Source organism: Miscanthus floridulus, chromosome 1 (genome assembly GCF_019320115.1).
Source record: "Miscanthus floridulus cultivar M001 chromosome 1, ASM1932011v1, whole genome shotgun sequence".
Taxonomy (NCBI): domain Eukaryota; kingdom Viridiplantae; phylum Streptophyta; class Magnoliopsida; order Poales; family Poaceae; genus Miscanthus; species Miscanthus floridulus.
Genome location: NC_089580.1, coordinates 145,986,818 through 146,002,337, shown reverse-complemented (window position 1 = coordinate 146,002,337; position 15,520 = coordinate 145,986,818). Strand labels below are relative to the sequence as shown.

Sequence of the window (15,520 nt, the reverse complement as noted above, 5' to 3'; positions counted from 1 at the left end):
ATCAAGATGCCCAAGAGGGGGGGTGCATTGGGCTAATTCTATTTTTTTGCAATAATTAAATCCTATGGTTAGCCCAATTAACCCCTTGTGCCTAGATAGTGTTTCTAATTGTTCTACCGCACAAAAGACTTGCAACCTAAGTTCCAATCCTACTCTAGCATGTCAATTCTATGAATGTAAAGACAAGAATTGAATTGCACAAAGTAAATGCTCAAAGTAAATGCTCAAAGTAAATAGAGAGGGAGGAACACAATGATGTTTTGCCGAGGTATCAGAGAGTCGCCACTCCCCACTAGTCCTCATTGGAGCACCCACGCAAGGGTGTAACTCTCTCTTGATCCGCGCAAGGATCAAGTGCTCTCTACGGGTTGATTCTTCGACACTCCGTCACGGTGAAACACCCACAACCGCTCACAACTTGAGTTGGGTCACCCACAAGCTCCGCCGGGTGATCACCGAACTCCCAATCACCATCAAGCCATCTAGGTGATGGCGATCACCAAGAGTAACAAGCATGAACTCTCACTTGACCACAACAAGCCTAATGAGAAGGTGGATGCACACTTTGCTACTCTTAATCTTCACTAATGAGGGCTCTCTTTGGGATTCTCAAATCTCAATCACCTCACTAGGACCTTGCTCTTCTTAGCACTCTCTAAGGTGTTTCTCAGCTATTAGAATGAGCAAAAGTACCCCCACACACGAGGGGAGGTTGTATTTATAACACCGGCTGAAAAACAAACCGTTATGTGCCTCTGCGGGGTGACCGGATGCTCCGGTCATGTTGACCGGACGCACCGGTCAGTATACCCCGAGCTCCAGTGGTTATGAGTTGACCGGACGCTGGCAGCGTCCGATCAACACTGACCGGACATGTCCGGTCATGTTTTCCCCTCACTAGAACCTTACTGATATCGATCGGACGCTGGACCTCTAGAGTTCGGTCACTTGCTGAGCAGCGTCCGGTCAGTAACCGGAACCCGATCAACGTCCGGTCAGCATTGACCGAACGCATCCAATCAGGATTCTCCCTCTTTGGGACCTTACTGGAGTCGACCGGACGCTGGCCCTCAGCGTCCGGTACCATGACCTCGCAGCGTCCGGTGACTTCCAGACACTTTCACCTTGATCAAATGAACTGACCGGACTCTGAGCCAGCGTTTGGTCACACCAGAGCCAGCGTCCGGTCAGTATTTGGCCCTCCATTCACTTCCAACTCTCGAACATATGTGAATGAAGTTTGCTCTAATGGATCATAGGGCTATTTTGGAGCTACCTAGTGCTAGTTTTAACAAGTGTGCACCACACCTAACTCACTAGACTCATCTAGGTCAAGCTACCCGTTCGTACCCCCCTTAATAGTACGGCCAAAGGAAAAATAAAGTCCTAAACTACTCTAAGTGTCTCTCCAACTCCAATCGACACTTAGAACTAGTCCATCCTTAACCTTGTAGTCCATCCTTTGAAAACTGAAACAATTTCCATCTTAGGGGCATGACAACCATTATTGCCCAATCGATCTCCATTACCATGACCTAACTCAATTATTTCTACAAAACACACATTAGTCACAGTAATCACGTATTGGCATTAATCACCGAAACCTAACTAGGGGCCTAGATGCTTTCATATTGATGGGTGGAGATTAAGAAGTTACCACATAAGCATAACTGTGCCAGCACAGGCAAAGGCAAAGTGCAAAGGAATTGCATGGCTACCAATCACTGGGTCAAGGACAGAGTCATAAATTGGCTTAGGGAAGATCCAACTCTTGATCTTAAAGTTTTGAAGGGCAAGTTAGAGGACAAGTACTGCATCCAAGTGAGCTACTACGTTGTTTGGGACGGCCGGCAAATGGCCCTAGATGAGATATTGGGTGGCTGGGAGGACAGCTTTGTACATGTCTTTTCTTGGAAAAGAGAAATTGAGAAGAGGAGTCCTGGCAGTATTGTAGAGGTTGAGTGGGATGTTGAGAATAACAAAAGAAGATTCAGTAGGATGTTTGTAGCACTAAAGCCATGCATTGATGGCTTCCTTGAAGGTTGCAGACCTTATCTAGGTATTGACTCCACAGTTTTGACAGCAAAGTGGAAGGGGCAGTTAGCAGTTGCAGTAGGGATTGATGGCCACAACTGGATGTTCCCAATGGCCTATGGAGTATTTGGCAGTGAAACCAAGGACAACTGGGAATGGTTCATGAAGATGCTACACAAGGCTATTGGTTCCCCACCTGGTCTTGTTATTTCAACTGATGCAGGCAAAGGAATAGATAAGGCAGTTACCAAAGTCTTCACAAATGGTGTAGAGCACAGAGAATGCATGAGGCATCTTGTGAAGAATTTCTAGAAAAGATTTAGGGGTGAAGTGTTTGAAAAGAACTTTGTGGCCTGCATCAAGGTGCTACAGGCAAACAACCCATGATAGACACTAGAATGAGATGCTTAAGGCATGCCCAAAGACAACAACCTGGCTAATGGACAATCACAAACAGCTATGGGCAAGGTCAAAGTTCAGCACAACAAGCAAATGTGACTATGTCACCAACAATAGTTTTGCACAAGGAGGCAGCTAGCCTCAAAGTTGTCTCGGTTTAAGGTTTTGCCTCATGTCATGAAGGAACTGCACAACAAAAGTGGAAATCTGAAGTACACCATTCACAGGAGTGGCCCAATGGTTGGAGAAGTAGGAGTGAATAAGGACCTACTCCCATGGAGGTTCATTGTTGATCTGGAAAAGAAAGAATGCACTTGTAGAGGTTGGCAGTTAACTGGTTTGCCTTGTGTGCATGCCATAGCTTACATTGGCACAAGAAGAGTAGAATTAGAGGACTTTGTGGACCCTTACTACTCTGTAGAAATGTTCAAAGCAGCTTATGCAACTGCTGTGGGGGAAGAGAAGGTGTAAAAGGTGTGGTGGATTTGGCCACCTCCAGAAAACCTGCAATGAAACTGTCCTAGACCCTGATGCACCACCACCTGCACCACCAAAGAAGAGGAAGACTTATAAACCAAAAGTGGTTGAGATTATAGAGACCACAGATGACCCATCTAAGAAGAAGAGGAAGAGGAAGGACTCCTCCAAGGGGAAACAACCCAAGAAGAAGACGGCAACTCCTGCTGAGCCTACACCTCCTGAATAAGCTACACAGTACGTGATCCATCTCTTGCCTTCATTTTAGTTAGTTTACTACATCTTAACCACATGTTTCATCTTACAGGGTTCCAAACTCCCCAGTCACTAGGACTTAGGCCAAACACCAAGTGGCAGATAGCCCAAGGCCCCTGACTAGGAGTCAGGCTTCCTCACAGCTACCAGGTAGTCCAAGCGCTTGCACTAGGAGCAAGAGGGCCCTGAAGGACTTGTAGGCACTGCAAGCAACATAGAAAGAGAAGAAAGATTATGTGCTTTTCTGTGCTTTTGTGGCTTCTGTGGCATATGAACACTGCCAGAACAAACTGTAATAGCTGGAGGGTATTGTAGTTGGTATTGTATTGAACTACGTATTGTAGTGAACTAGGTATTGTAGTGAACTTGGTATTGTATTGCACTGAACTTGGTATTGTATTCTAGTCAACTTAGTATGGTTGCTGTGCCACCTACCTTTTAATGGTAATGTTGCTTGCTGTATTCAAGTTGGTAATGATTAAAATGTATTAAACTTGGCAACAAAGCTTAGAACTCCTACAAAGCACATGGCAACATTCACAAACATTACAAAGCAAAGTAAAGTTCATGCATTGTTCATCCACATGGCAACAAAGCAAAGTAAAGTTCATGCATTGTTCAGTCAGATAACTGCATTCCATTCATTTCACAAACATTACAAAGCAAAGTTCATGCATTGTTCATCCACATGGCAACAAAGCACATGGCAACAAAGCTCAGAACTCCTACAAATACACTGGCCACATTCATCCACCTATTCACTCTCTGCTCTTCAGCTATTCTACACATAGCAGCCCTCTGACCAGAAACAACATTGGTCATGTTCAATAGAGACTTCTCCAAAGCCTTCAAGCCTGACATCACTGCTGCTGCATCCACGACATCTCCTGCGCTCGATGGCTTCCACATGAAGAAACAGCACTGGTTGTTGCCCTGTTCACGCCGAAGAACACAAGATTGGGATGAACCCTAGATCAGGATTTCAAAAGGCCAAAATGGACCACAAAGAAATGAAATGGAAATAACTCACCCAGTCCTGATTCCTGCAAGTATAGAACTGCTTGTCTGGGTTGTTTTGGGTTCTCGACGTCCGCTCCACAACAGTCGCCGTCCTGCAGAAAGGGCACAGTGGCTGCGCCTCTCTCACTCCACGCGAACTTGTCGAGGACGAAGCGCCTGAGCCTGTCGCCATCTTGCACCGGCCTCTGCTTGCCCTTCCTGTCGACGACGCCCGCCCGCCAACGCCGCGCCCGCCCACAACCGCCCGCCAACGCCGCGTCCTCCCGCAGCCGCCGCCGCCGCCGCTTCCTTTGTCGTGGAGACGGGGGAGAGTGAGACAGATGGAGACGAGCCGGTTAACCAGACCAGGTTCGGGTCGGTTATTAGCTGGTCCAACCAGATCCAAACGTGGCTCAGGGGCACCGGATGTCCAAACTGAATTTCTCTCTCCCCTCAACTGGTGGAAACCGGCCCGCGGTGTCCTCTGGCATAATTACAACAAACCAGAGTGTCTTCTAGCATATATCTCTACTTTGGGTGTCCGCCAGCAAATGACCACCACTGTGGGTGTCCGCCAGCCAATTTCCCATTAAAAGAAAGGGCTAACAGCCAACCTAATAGCCCGCTTATTATACAGGTATATGTTGATGAAGGCTTCAAGTGACATGGCATTTGTATGCAGCCAGCAGCTGGCTGGGTTATTATCCTTGCTCTAATGTGTTCTAGCTTCTGTTTAGGAACTATTCCCTACGGATGATGCACCATCACATTGGGCGTAGGGGATAGACACCTGTGATCGTGGGAGTCTCTAAGGGCTCGTTCGGTTCTCGACAAAATCATCTTCCGGAAAGAATCCAGTTGGATTAGTTATGTAATTTATATAAACTTCAGCAATACGGAATGATACAAGCCCTGAGGGGAATTGAAAAGGAGATAAGAGTCAGAGATGAGGGAGGAGAGTGACAACGTGCTTCTCGGTCAGTCGAAGATCCGAGTTTTTTTTAGGGGAAGATAGGAGGTTATGTGCTTGTTGGTTTTTTTCGTTTGGCTTGCGAGCCTGCTCGAGCTAGCTTAGCTCATGAACTAAAGGAGCTAAATTGTTGGCCCAACTCAACTGAACGAGCTAAATTGCTAGCCCAACTCATTAGAGAAAGTAAACAAGCTACACCGAGTCTGAGCCATTAACAAGCCTGCAATGTAACTATGGGAGTGATCAGTTTGTGTATTGGTTCAATGACGCTATGCTGTGGAAACAAACATAAGCATTCTTTCATCCATAATTTACTGGTGAAGATAGCACCGTTATCATCTTCTTGGCCATGTGCCATCGGTATGGTTGCTAACTTGCTTATCTGTGTATGGACTAGCAATCTCTTGCTTATCTGTGTATGGCCTAGCAATCTCTAACAGAATTATAGATGGTATACTAGCAATCTAACACACACGATGTGTATATAGAATTATAGATGCTGGGGTATCCTGTTAAATAAAAGTAAACTTTGTTTTAGTGGTATGGCACTCGTGTTTTGGGAGTAATGGCGTACTTCTGAGCTACAGCCGGCAGCAGCTTAGCACTAGTAACATGAAAAAGCAGCATTCCAACCCCTTCCCAAATGTTGTAAAGGCCGACAGTAGATTATACGGAGTATAGTCCTAAGAAAGAGAATTCAGCCGAGTTCAAAATCCGTTTGGGGGCAAGCAGTTTTTTTGGGGGTAATTAGAGTCTTCCTCTTTTGGGGGAAAGAGAGAAAAATGTGGTATATATTTGGCCTCAGATTAGCATTTTGGCACATTAATCTTCGTCGCCGATAACTCGGGCAAGAGATTGCCCGAAGCGCAAAATAGTTATCGAGACTCATGCCATACGCTGTCATCACCGGCAACGAACCACTCAAGTCACTAAGTCAGTAACCCGCACATAAAACCAATCCAGCAACCACCCTAGTAGTTTAACAGATGGGGAGCAAAATAAGCGTTTGAGGATCATGCGAAGCTTTTGCGGTTCTACTAGAAACAAACCGAGAGAAATCCATCCAACTCCACTGAAAAGTGAAAACGGATCGACAGGGAAAAAGCGAGAGAAATCCATCGTCGTTGAAAACGGATCGATTGGGGGGAAAACGAGAGAAGGAACGAAACGGCGCCCCGGAGGTGCGAAAAGGGATATATAGAAAAAGAAATCCTAATTCAGAGACGACGATCGAAATAAGCCGCTACATCAGCCACAGCCAGCAGGTGAAGGGTTTTAAGCAGCGGCAGCGGCAGCGGCAGCGGCGGCGGCGGCTAGGGTTTCTTCTGCTAAGAAGGAAGAGTTCGCTGCGTTCCGCTTTTATTGCGATTCTGAACGCTGAACTCTGACGGGCCACGTTTTGTGGTGGGAATCTCGACTGCGAATCGGCCCATGGGCTGAGAAAGGATTCTGAACGCTGATCTCTGACGGGACACGTTTTGTGGTGGGAATCTCGATTGCGAACGGCCCATGAGCTGAGAAAGAATCGAGCCAAAATCACGCTGCCATGTTCGCCCTCGTCTTCTGTCTGGTCGAAAAAAACATCGCAAGTGAAACGACCTCGCAGCTGATGTGATATGAATGTGATCCATCCATCCATCCGTTTCCTGCTCTGCTCGCCGTGTCCGAAACCAGAATCACACCACAGGATTCCCCACACGGCCACACCTCGGCATCGCCACAAACGCTGCCCAGCTCCTTGCGCTCTCACACTCCCCCAATCTCCCGCCTCCCCGTCCACGTCGCCCGCCGCTCCGCCTCCCGCATTCCGTCCAACACCGCCGCCGCCGCCACTGCCATGGCGGCCCTCCTCCTATCCCCCCGCCTCCCAACCACCAGCACCGCCACGCCGTCGTCGTCCACCCGCCCCGCTCCCCGGTCCCTCTCCTTCCCCGGCACCGCCACCCGACGCCGCGGCCGGGGCCCGCTCCTCGCCTCCTCCGCGGCCTCACCGCCGGCGCCCGCTCCGGCGGCGCAGCCCTTCCGCGCGCTGCCGGCCTCGGAGACCACGGTCCTCGTCACGGGCGCCACGGGCTACATCGGCCGCTACGTCGTCCGGGAGCTCCTCCGCCGGGGCCACCGCGTGCTCGCCGTGGCGCGGTCCCGGAGCGGCATCCGCGGCCACAACTCCCCCGAGGACGTCGTCGCGGACCTCGCCCCGGCCCAGGTCGTCTTCTCCGACGTCACCGACCCAGCCGCGCTGCTCGCGGACCTCGCCCCGCACGGCCCCGTCCACGCCGCGGTTTGCTGCCTCGCCAGCCGCGGCGGCGGCGTGCAGGACTCGTGGCGCGTCGACTACCGCGCCACGCTGCACACGCTCCAGGCCGCGCGGGGGCTGGGTGCCGCTCACTTCGTGCTCCTCTCCGCCATCTGCGTCCAGAAGCCGCTCCTCGAGTTCCAGCGCGCCAAGCTCAAGTTCGAGGAGGAGCTGGCCGCGGAGGCCGCGCGGGACCCCGCCTTCACCTACAGCGTCGTGCGCCCCACGGCGTTCTTCAAGAGCCTGGGCGGCCAGGTCGACATCGTCAAGAATGGGCAGCCGTACGTCATGTTCGGCGACGGCAAGCTCTGCGCCTGCAAGCCCATCAGCGAGGAGGACCTCGCCGCCTTCATCGCCGACTGCATCTACGACCAGGACAAGGCCAACAAGGTGCTGCCCATCGGCGGGCCGGGGAAGGCGCTCACGCCGCTGGAGCAGGGGGAGATGCTGTTCCGGCTGCTCGGGCGCGAGCCCAAGTTCATCAAGGTGCCCATCCAGATCATGGACGCCGTCATCTGGGTGCTCGATGAACTGGCCAAGCTGTTCCCGTGGTTGGAGGACGCCGCCGAGTTCGGCAAGATTGGCAGGTACTATGCCTCAGAGAGCATGCTGCTGCTGGACCCGGAGACCGGAGAGTACAGCGACGAGAAGACGCCGAGCTACGGCAAGGACACGCTCGAGCAGTTCTTCCAAAGAGTTATAAGGGAAGGGATGGCGGGACAGGAGCTCGGCGAGCAGACCATCTTCTAGGCCTTCTCCATTGTCACTTTCCGAGAGAAAGGAACTTGTAAATTCTATGCCGACAATGTACTTGTAGAAAGGTGAGCTTTTTTACTTCACATGATGCAAACACAACTTGCGATTCGATTGTACCATAGTATGATGATTCTCTGATTTGGAGGAAGAGAAATTTTGTTTGTCTCAAAATCATTGTTGGTTCAAAGAAGCTGAAATCTTGTCTGCACACAGTATATGTTTTTGCCCACTGTTTCTTAACAGTAAACACTGAAAAATATAATTCCACGATTGTTGAATTGTTGAAAGAAATCCACACCACAGAATATGAATTATTCGTCTTAACAGATTCCACGTTTCCACCATTCCATGTTAACATCATTTCTCAGTTCTTGCATTACAACGTTGTTCATTGCTCATCAGTGAAAGAAGCTTTTGCATTGGAAATCAAATTGCATAATAAGTTAATAACTACACCAAACCAAACATAACGGTGCTATTATTATCTCCAGCATGACAAAATCACATACTCGTACTATGTAGGTGTAGGACTATATACAGGTGTTTGATCTCTCAAAGTAGTGTAGCCACTAGTCACATGACAGGAATATACACACATCATTCCACTGTATATGAGGCTATGGTTATCAGCTATTGAACTGAAGGCAAACAAAATTCTGGCACATTTATGCATTATAATCGCAGAATCGCCCCTAATCAATTTTCTTCTTCGTGCTGGAAGATGCTTAGCATATTGCAAATTTTGGTTCATGTTTGGTTTGGCTTCGCAAAACGCCCCTTGATCCTGAGCCTGCCATCAGCACGAACTTTGCGCGACTCGTACCGGACCTGCCTGTCGAATCTGCAGGAGTTCCATTGCAGCACAGTTATGTACATTAGAAGTTACCGCTCCTTGTAAGGGAAAACAAGAATCATGTCATGGCATATCCATATCTCACCTTCTTGTCTTCCTCTTCGCTTTATAGCGCGAAATGACCGAGTCACGATCAGGGCAAGGCACAACATCAAAGCCAGTCCTTTTGGATAGACCTTGCATGGGCATGCCAATGCCAGGATTAGCCTGGTGGTTATCCTCCATACTATTACCATTGCTCATGCTGGGACAAATTTCCGACAATGGAGCAAATGATGACAAGCACGGTTCAGCTGAGCTGACTGGAACCTGATCATATGCGACCCCGGCCTTGCATGCATCATTTAGGGCATCCAAATCACAGTTATTCCATCTGCCATTCTGCCAGCCAGAAAAAAACAGCTTGTTAATTGGTGTCCAAATAAGTAAGCACTGTGTACAGAAGTATGAGCACTGAGAGGAAGTGTACATTTATGCTTTCCAGAGCTCTTTGATTTTACACCCCATACTTAGACTTTAGTTTCCTTTTTCATGACTAAGTTCAACCACAGCATGTAGCAGTACTACTTCCTGAACGAGGTGTGAAACTATGGCAGTATCAAATCATTGTTTCAGGTTTATTAATCGAATCTTTTGGTGGTATAGCCAGAAAAGAGAAAAAGGGGGCAATAGAACCGTATCAATATATCATAAGCAAGTTATTCTGGTCTTATTCCAGTTATCCAAATGGAATTTGCAAGATTCTTAACTACAGTGACTTCTTTCTGATTCCAAAGTGTTGTGTCGAGCTGTTGACACTAGGAACCTCAGATTCAGAATATGTCCCTCTTCAAGATAGCTATGACTCAATGGAAAGTGTGTTAAGCATATGATGAAGAATATGCATGGTTTCTGCCATACAAGAGGAAATGCTTCAGACACTATCTTCCCTTGGCATAGTTTTTGAATTTTGATTGATGCTGTGGCAAAAAATTTACTGAAATTTGTCTCAACATAGCAGGTCCCAAGTGCTGGTAAAGGAAGAGGGTTGTGATAGGCGTGACGAGCCAACGTTAAATCTAGCCATTCTAATGGAGATGAAACCTGAAAGAAAACCATTAGGGCATAACCCTCTTAGCGACGCGCCATATCGGAACCCAGGTATGGTGTTAAATGGGCAAGGGCCGGGTCGGCACTCCCTTGGTGACGCGCCGTGTCGCGATCTGAGCATGGTATCAAGTGAGCAAGGATCGGGTCGTCGCTTCCTTATTGGCGCGCTACATCGGCGCCCGGGTGTAGTGAAAAATGAGCAAGGGTCTTCACATATCTGTCGACGGGTGCGAAGGGTAAGGAAGCTAGTCAAACCAACTAGGATCCGTTTAGGTAGTTGGAATGTAGGGTTGCTTATAGGTAAGTTAAGAGAATTAGTTGATACCGCGACTAGGAGGCGTGTAAATATATTATGCGTTCAAGAGACTAAATGGAAGGGTCAGAAGGCGAATGAGCTGGACAATACAGGTTTCAAGCTTTGGTACACAGGGACAGTCGCGAATAGAAATGGAGTAGGAGTTTTGATTGATAAGAGCCTCAAGAATGGTGTGGCGGGAGTGAGAAGGCAAGGAGATAGGATTATCTTAGTCAAGCTTGTCGTTGGAGATGTGGTCTTGAACGTAATTAGTGCGTATGCCCCCCAAGTAGGCCTCGATGAGAGTGTTAAGAGACAGTTCTGGGAAGACTTAGATGGTCTGATTAGAGCTGTACCTAGTAGTGAAAAAAAAATTATAGGAGATCTTAATGGACATGTAGGTACTACAAGCGCAGGTTTCGAGGCAGTTCATGGAGGTTTTGGGTATGGTAGTAGGAATCAGGAGGGGGAGGAAGTTCTGGACTTCACGGTAGCTTTTGACCTGATGATAGCCAACACTTTCTTTAGAAAGAGAGAATTTCATCTAGTGACCTTCAGTAGCGAACAACACTCTAGCTAGATTGACTTTGTCCTCGCAAGAAGAAAGGACAAACGAGCATGCTTGGGTTACAAGGTGATACCAGGGGAGTGTGTTGTTTCTCAACATAAGCTTTTGGTGGCAGACTTTCGTTTTTAGGTGCATGCCCGTATTGATAAACAAGCTAAGATTGAAAGAACAAAGTGATGAAAACTGAAAGGGAAGACGTTAGAAGTATTCAGGGAAAGGGTTATCAAAGAGGGCTCTTGGAAGGAAGAAGAGGACATAAACAACATACGGGAGAAGATGGCAACCAACATTCGAAAGGTGGCCTCAGAGGTGTGTGGAGTAACCAAAGGAAGTGGAGGCGAGGCTAAAGATCATTAGTGGTGGAACGAGGAAGTCCAAAGGGCTATTAAGGAGAAGAAAGAATGCTATAAACGCTTGTACCATGACAGGAGTGTGGACAATATAGAGAAGTACAAGGTGGCAAAGAAGACTGCAAAGCGAGCTGTAAGTGTAGCAAAGAGTAGAGCGTACGAGGATCTTTACAAACATTTGAGTACGAAGGAAGAAGAGAAGGACATTTATAGGATGGCTAGGGTTCATGAGAGAAAGACAAGGGACTTTAATCAAGTTAAGTGCATTAAGGATGAAAGAGAGCATCTCTTGGTGAAGGAGAATGAGATCCGACATCGATGGCAAGAGTATTTTGACAAATTATTCAATCGTGAGAATACGGACACAACCTTTCAGTTGGATGACTTTTTTTATGACACCAATAGACGCTTTGTGCGGAGAATCCAAGAATCTGAGGTCAGAGAGGCGTTGAAAAGGATGAAAAGAGGTAAGACGATGGGACCGGATGGTATCCCAATCAAGGTGTGGAGATGCCTCGGGAACATAGCTATAGTATGACTAACCAAGCTGTTCAACCATATTTTTCGATCGAACAAGATGCCTGACGAGTGAAGAAGTATATTGGTACCGATCTACAAGAATAAAGAGGATATTCAAAGTTGTACTAATTACCGGAGAATTAAGTTGACGAGCCATACTATGAAGCTATGGGAGAGAGTTATCGAGCATCGCTTGAGAGCAATAACACGGGTCTCTATGAACCAATTTGGTTTCATGCCCGGAAGGTCAACCATGGAAGCCATTTTCTTAATAAGACAAGTTATGGAGCGGTATAGGGAGAAAAAGAAGGATCTACACATGGTTTTTATTGACTTGGAGAAAGCTTATGATAAAATACCAAGAAATGTTCTATGGTGGGTTTTGGACAAACATAAAGTCCCAACGAAGTACATCGGGCTTATTAAGGACATGTGCAAAAATGTTATGACTAGTGTTCGAACAAGTGATGGAGACACGGATGACTTCCCGATTAGGATAGGACTACATCAAGGGTCAGCTTTGAGCCCTTATCTGTTTGCCTTAGTGATGGATGAGGTCACAAGGAACATACAAGGTGACATCCCTTGGTGTATGCTTTTCGTGGACGATGTAGTGTTAGTTGATGAAAGCCGGACAGGAGTGAATCAGAAACTGAAGTTATGGTGGGAGACTTTGGAGTCCAAATATTTTAGACTTAGTAGAACTAAAACTAAGTATATGAGATGTGACTTCGGCACTACTACTTGGGAGGAGGAAGATATTAGTTTGGAAAGTCAAGTAGTATCTAGGAAGGATACCTTTCGATATTTAGAATCAATGCTACAGAGATACGGGGATATTGATGAAGATGTTAGCCATATAATCAAAGCAGGGTGGATGAAGTGGCGCCAAGCATCTAGTGTCCTATGTGACAAAAGGGTACCACAGAAGCTAAAAGACAAGTTTTATAGGACGACGATTAGACCTGCTATGTTATATGGTGCAGAATGTTGGCCTATGAAAAGACGACATGTTCAACAGATAAGTGTCGCGAAAATGTGTGTTGCGTTGGATTTGCGGTCATATAAGAAGGGATCGAGTTCGGAACGATGATATACGTGATAGATTAGGGGTAGCACCAATTGAAGAAAAACTTATCCAACACCGGTTGAGATGGTTTGGACATGTTCAACGGAGACCTCCGGAGGCACCGATGCGTAGTGGAATCCTAAGCCGGGATAGTAACATGAAGAGAGACAGAGGAAGACCGAAGTTGACTTAGGTAGAGGCAATAAAAGAAGACTTGAAAGGATAGAATGTACCCAAAGATTTAGCCTTAGATAGGAGTGCTTGAAAAACAGCTATTCACGTGCCTGAACCTTGATTGCTTCTGCTGGGTTTCAACTCTAGCCTACCCAACTTGTTTGGGACTTAAAGGCTTTGTTGTTGTTATTGTTGTTTTTATCGAGTGAGAAGAAACCACATGTTTTGCGAATAACAAGATTTTTCATAACTTCTGTAAGTACTGACTTCATCCATAATTTGTGAACAGCATGGGTACTCACTGCTCACTTCCTTACTCCCGTGAGATGTATGCTGAAGTCATGAGACTGAGGCAGTTTCGATCAGAATATATCCCTCATCTGATAGGTATGACTTAATGCAAAGCACGTTTTGAGAAAAAAAAAATTATATATGTTGTAGAATATGCCATCTATGGTTTCTGCCATTCAAATGGAAACGCTTCAGACACTAACTTGTCTAGGTATAAGTTTCTGAACGATGCTGTCCCTCAATGGCTCCTCAATGGGTGAACAAATGCAGTGAAAGATCCTTACCACATGTCTACATCCATAGTTTTAGGTTGTAAAAGACGGGGGTAATCAGTCATAGAAGAGATTCAAGTCCGCAGATCAAACCTCGTAAAGAGGAGTAGGAATGGTTGCAACCTCGTGGTTGTACTCTGTTCCAAAATTGCCATGTCCAGTGGCATACTGTGGCGACGCCCAGGAAGGGAACTGATCTCCACCAGCTTGCTCTGCCTCGTCACGACCTGCTGATGCCTGCACACCGCCATCTGACTCTGCAAGCTCCCCCAGCTGCCGAAGGATTTCCTCGTTCAGCTTCCCGTCCGGCGAGATGCTCCGGTACTTGTGCATTGGATAACCAGTCGAGAATTTAGATCACAGAAATCACACCGAATGAGTAAAAAATAGACATCACAAAAATTTAGTGGGGGGGCAGTGAGATATGGGAAGAAAGCATTGCTGCTACCTTGGGCGATGACGGCGTTAGGAGAGGTTCGAATCCATGGCAAGGGGTGGTGGGCACGATCAGATCTACCAAGCTCAGCACCTGGGGCTCCTCCCAGATGTTCCACCAGGCACCATCTTCGGCGGCCGGCTTGTCGAAGAGGGGCACCCCAAAGAGCGCCGCGAGGTCGCTCCCCGGAGGGCACCCGGAGTAGGGCTGCACGGCGCAGCGGTCGTGGAGCGGCGGGTCACCGCCATCCCGGTGCCTCCCGAAGTCGCAGTTGGAGCAGAGGAAGGCGGAGGACGAGGCGCGGCGGAAGACGGCCCCGGCGGCACGGCAGTCGGCGCAGAGCGGGGCGCGGGCGTGGCGGGAGCAGACCCCGTTGGCGCCGTGCACGAGGCGGTCGCACGGCAGGCAGAGCCTGGCGGAGTCGGCGCGGCAGTAGACCGCCGCCGCCACGGTTCCGCAGTAGTCGCAGGTCGCCGCCTCCGTGCCGGCCCCGGCGCCGGCGCCGTCGACGCCGGCCTCCGCCTCGCCGGGCGCGGGCTTCTTGGCCTCCTCCGCCTCCGCCCGCTCCGGCTCATGGTCCCGGCCCGCGCCCAGCATCTGGTTCCGCTGGTCGTCCTCACCCTCACCCATGCCGTTGGACTTGCGATGACAAGCCGCTAGTCACTACTGGATCGTGAGACTGAGCTAGAGGATGAGATGCGGTCTGCGGAGTGGAGGGAGAGACGGGCCCTGTTTCGCTTCCGTTTGCCCTGACCGGGCTTTGCGTGGGGGATAAGAAGGGGGCGGGCGGAGACTGGACTGGAGCGAGAAGCGTGAGCGCTTTAAATGCGGAAAGGGACAGCCTTAAAGGGAGTCGCCACGCACGACGTCGTCGAGGACGAAAGAGCGAGAGGCTCGGTGAAATTTTTGCATTTCGGTCCCTTTTAAAAATATTTTTTATAAATAGCTTTCTGTCGAAATGTTTTCTGATAATAGACCATTTTTCGACGTATTAGGACACGACGTCAAATTATGAGGCTCGGCGCTGTGTCAGACAACGCCGAACTTTTGCCACGTCAGCGCGGACTTCGGTCGCAGTTGCCACGAAGACGTTGAGCCCCGTGTACCTCGAGATTGTGTTACTTCACGCCGAGCCCCACGCTTCAGCGTGGCACTGCTCCACGCCGGAGGTCTGGGCACTCATAAATTTCACCAACCACTGGACCACTGGCACGGCGGCAGGCCAGCCACCACCACCTCGGATTCGGAATGCTCTGCTCCAGCTCTAGCCTCTACCCTGTAGCTCATGGAAGGAAATGAACAGGGCCAGTACTAGCTAGCTAGTGACTAGTGTGCAGCAAATTTTGGCCAATAGGTTTCTGTTTCTGCTCTTTCCAAGCTGGCACTTGACTACACGTATCTGAGAGCGTGTTTAGGCC

The 15,520-nt window shown here is 48.6% G+C and overlaps 3 protein-coding genes across 4 annotated transcripts; 2 read left to right on the top strand and 1 right to left on the bottom strand.

Annotated features, from left to right (window-relative positions):
- Positions 1-1,710: 1,710 nt before the first annotated feature.
- Positions 1,711-2,346, top strand: LOC136464807 (uncharacterized). The gene has a single exon (XM_066463761.1). The coding sequence runs from the start codon at positions 1,711-1,713 to the stop codon at positions 2,344-2,346; it is 636 nt and encodes a 211-aa protein (XP_066319858.1).
- A 1,410-nt stretch (positions 2,347-3,756) lies between these two features.
- On the top strand, positions 3,757-8,872 carry LOC136543226 (divinyl chlorophyllide a 8-vinyl-reductase, chloroplastic-like). Its single transcript, XM_066535733.1, has one exon. The coding sequence runs from the start codon at positions 6,972-6,974 to the stop codon at positions 8,178-8,180; it is 1,209 nt and encodes a 402-aa protein (XP_066391830.1). The 5' UTR covers positions 3,757-6,971; the 3' UTR covers positions 8,181-8,872.
- On the bottom strand, positions 8,638-14,875 carry LOC136543209 (zinc finger protein CONSTANS-LIKE 13-like). Of its 2 annotated transcripts, none has more exons than XM_066535729.1 (4): positions 14,115-14,875; positions 13,790-13,990; positions 9,125-9,420; positions 8,638-9,027 (listed from the first exon to the last, which is right to left on the bottom strand). In XM_066535729.1, the coding sequence occupies exons 1-4, from the start codon at positions 14,730-14,732 to the stop codon at positions 8,934-8,936; spliced, it is 1,209 nt and encodes a 402-aa protein (XP_066391826.1). In that variant the 5' UTR covers positions 14,733-14,875; the 3' UTR covers positions 8,638-8,933. The 2 variants fall into 2 exon arrangements, with proteins under 2 accessions (XP_066391826.1, XP_066391823.1); XM_066535726.1 differs by having other exon boundaries at positions 13,760-13,990; positions 14,115-14,871.
- Positions 14,876-15,520: the final 645 nt, after the last annotated feature.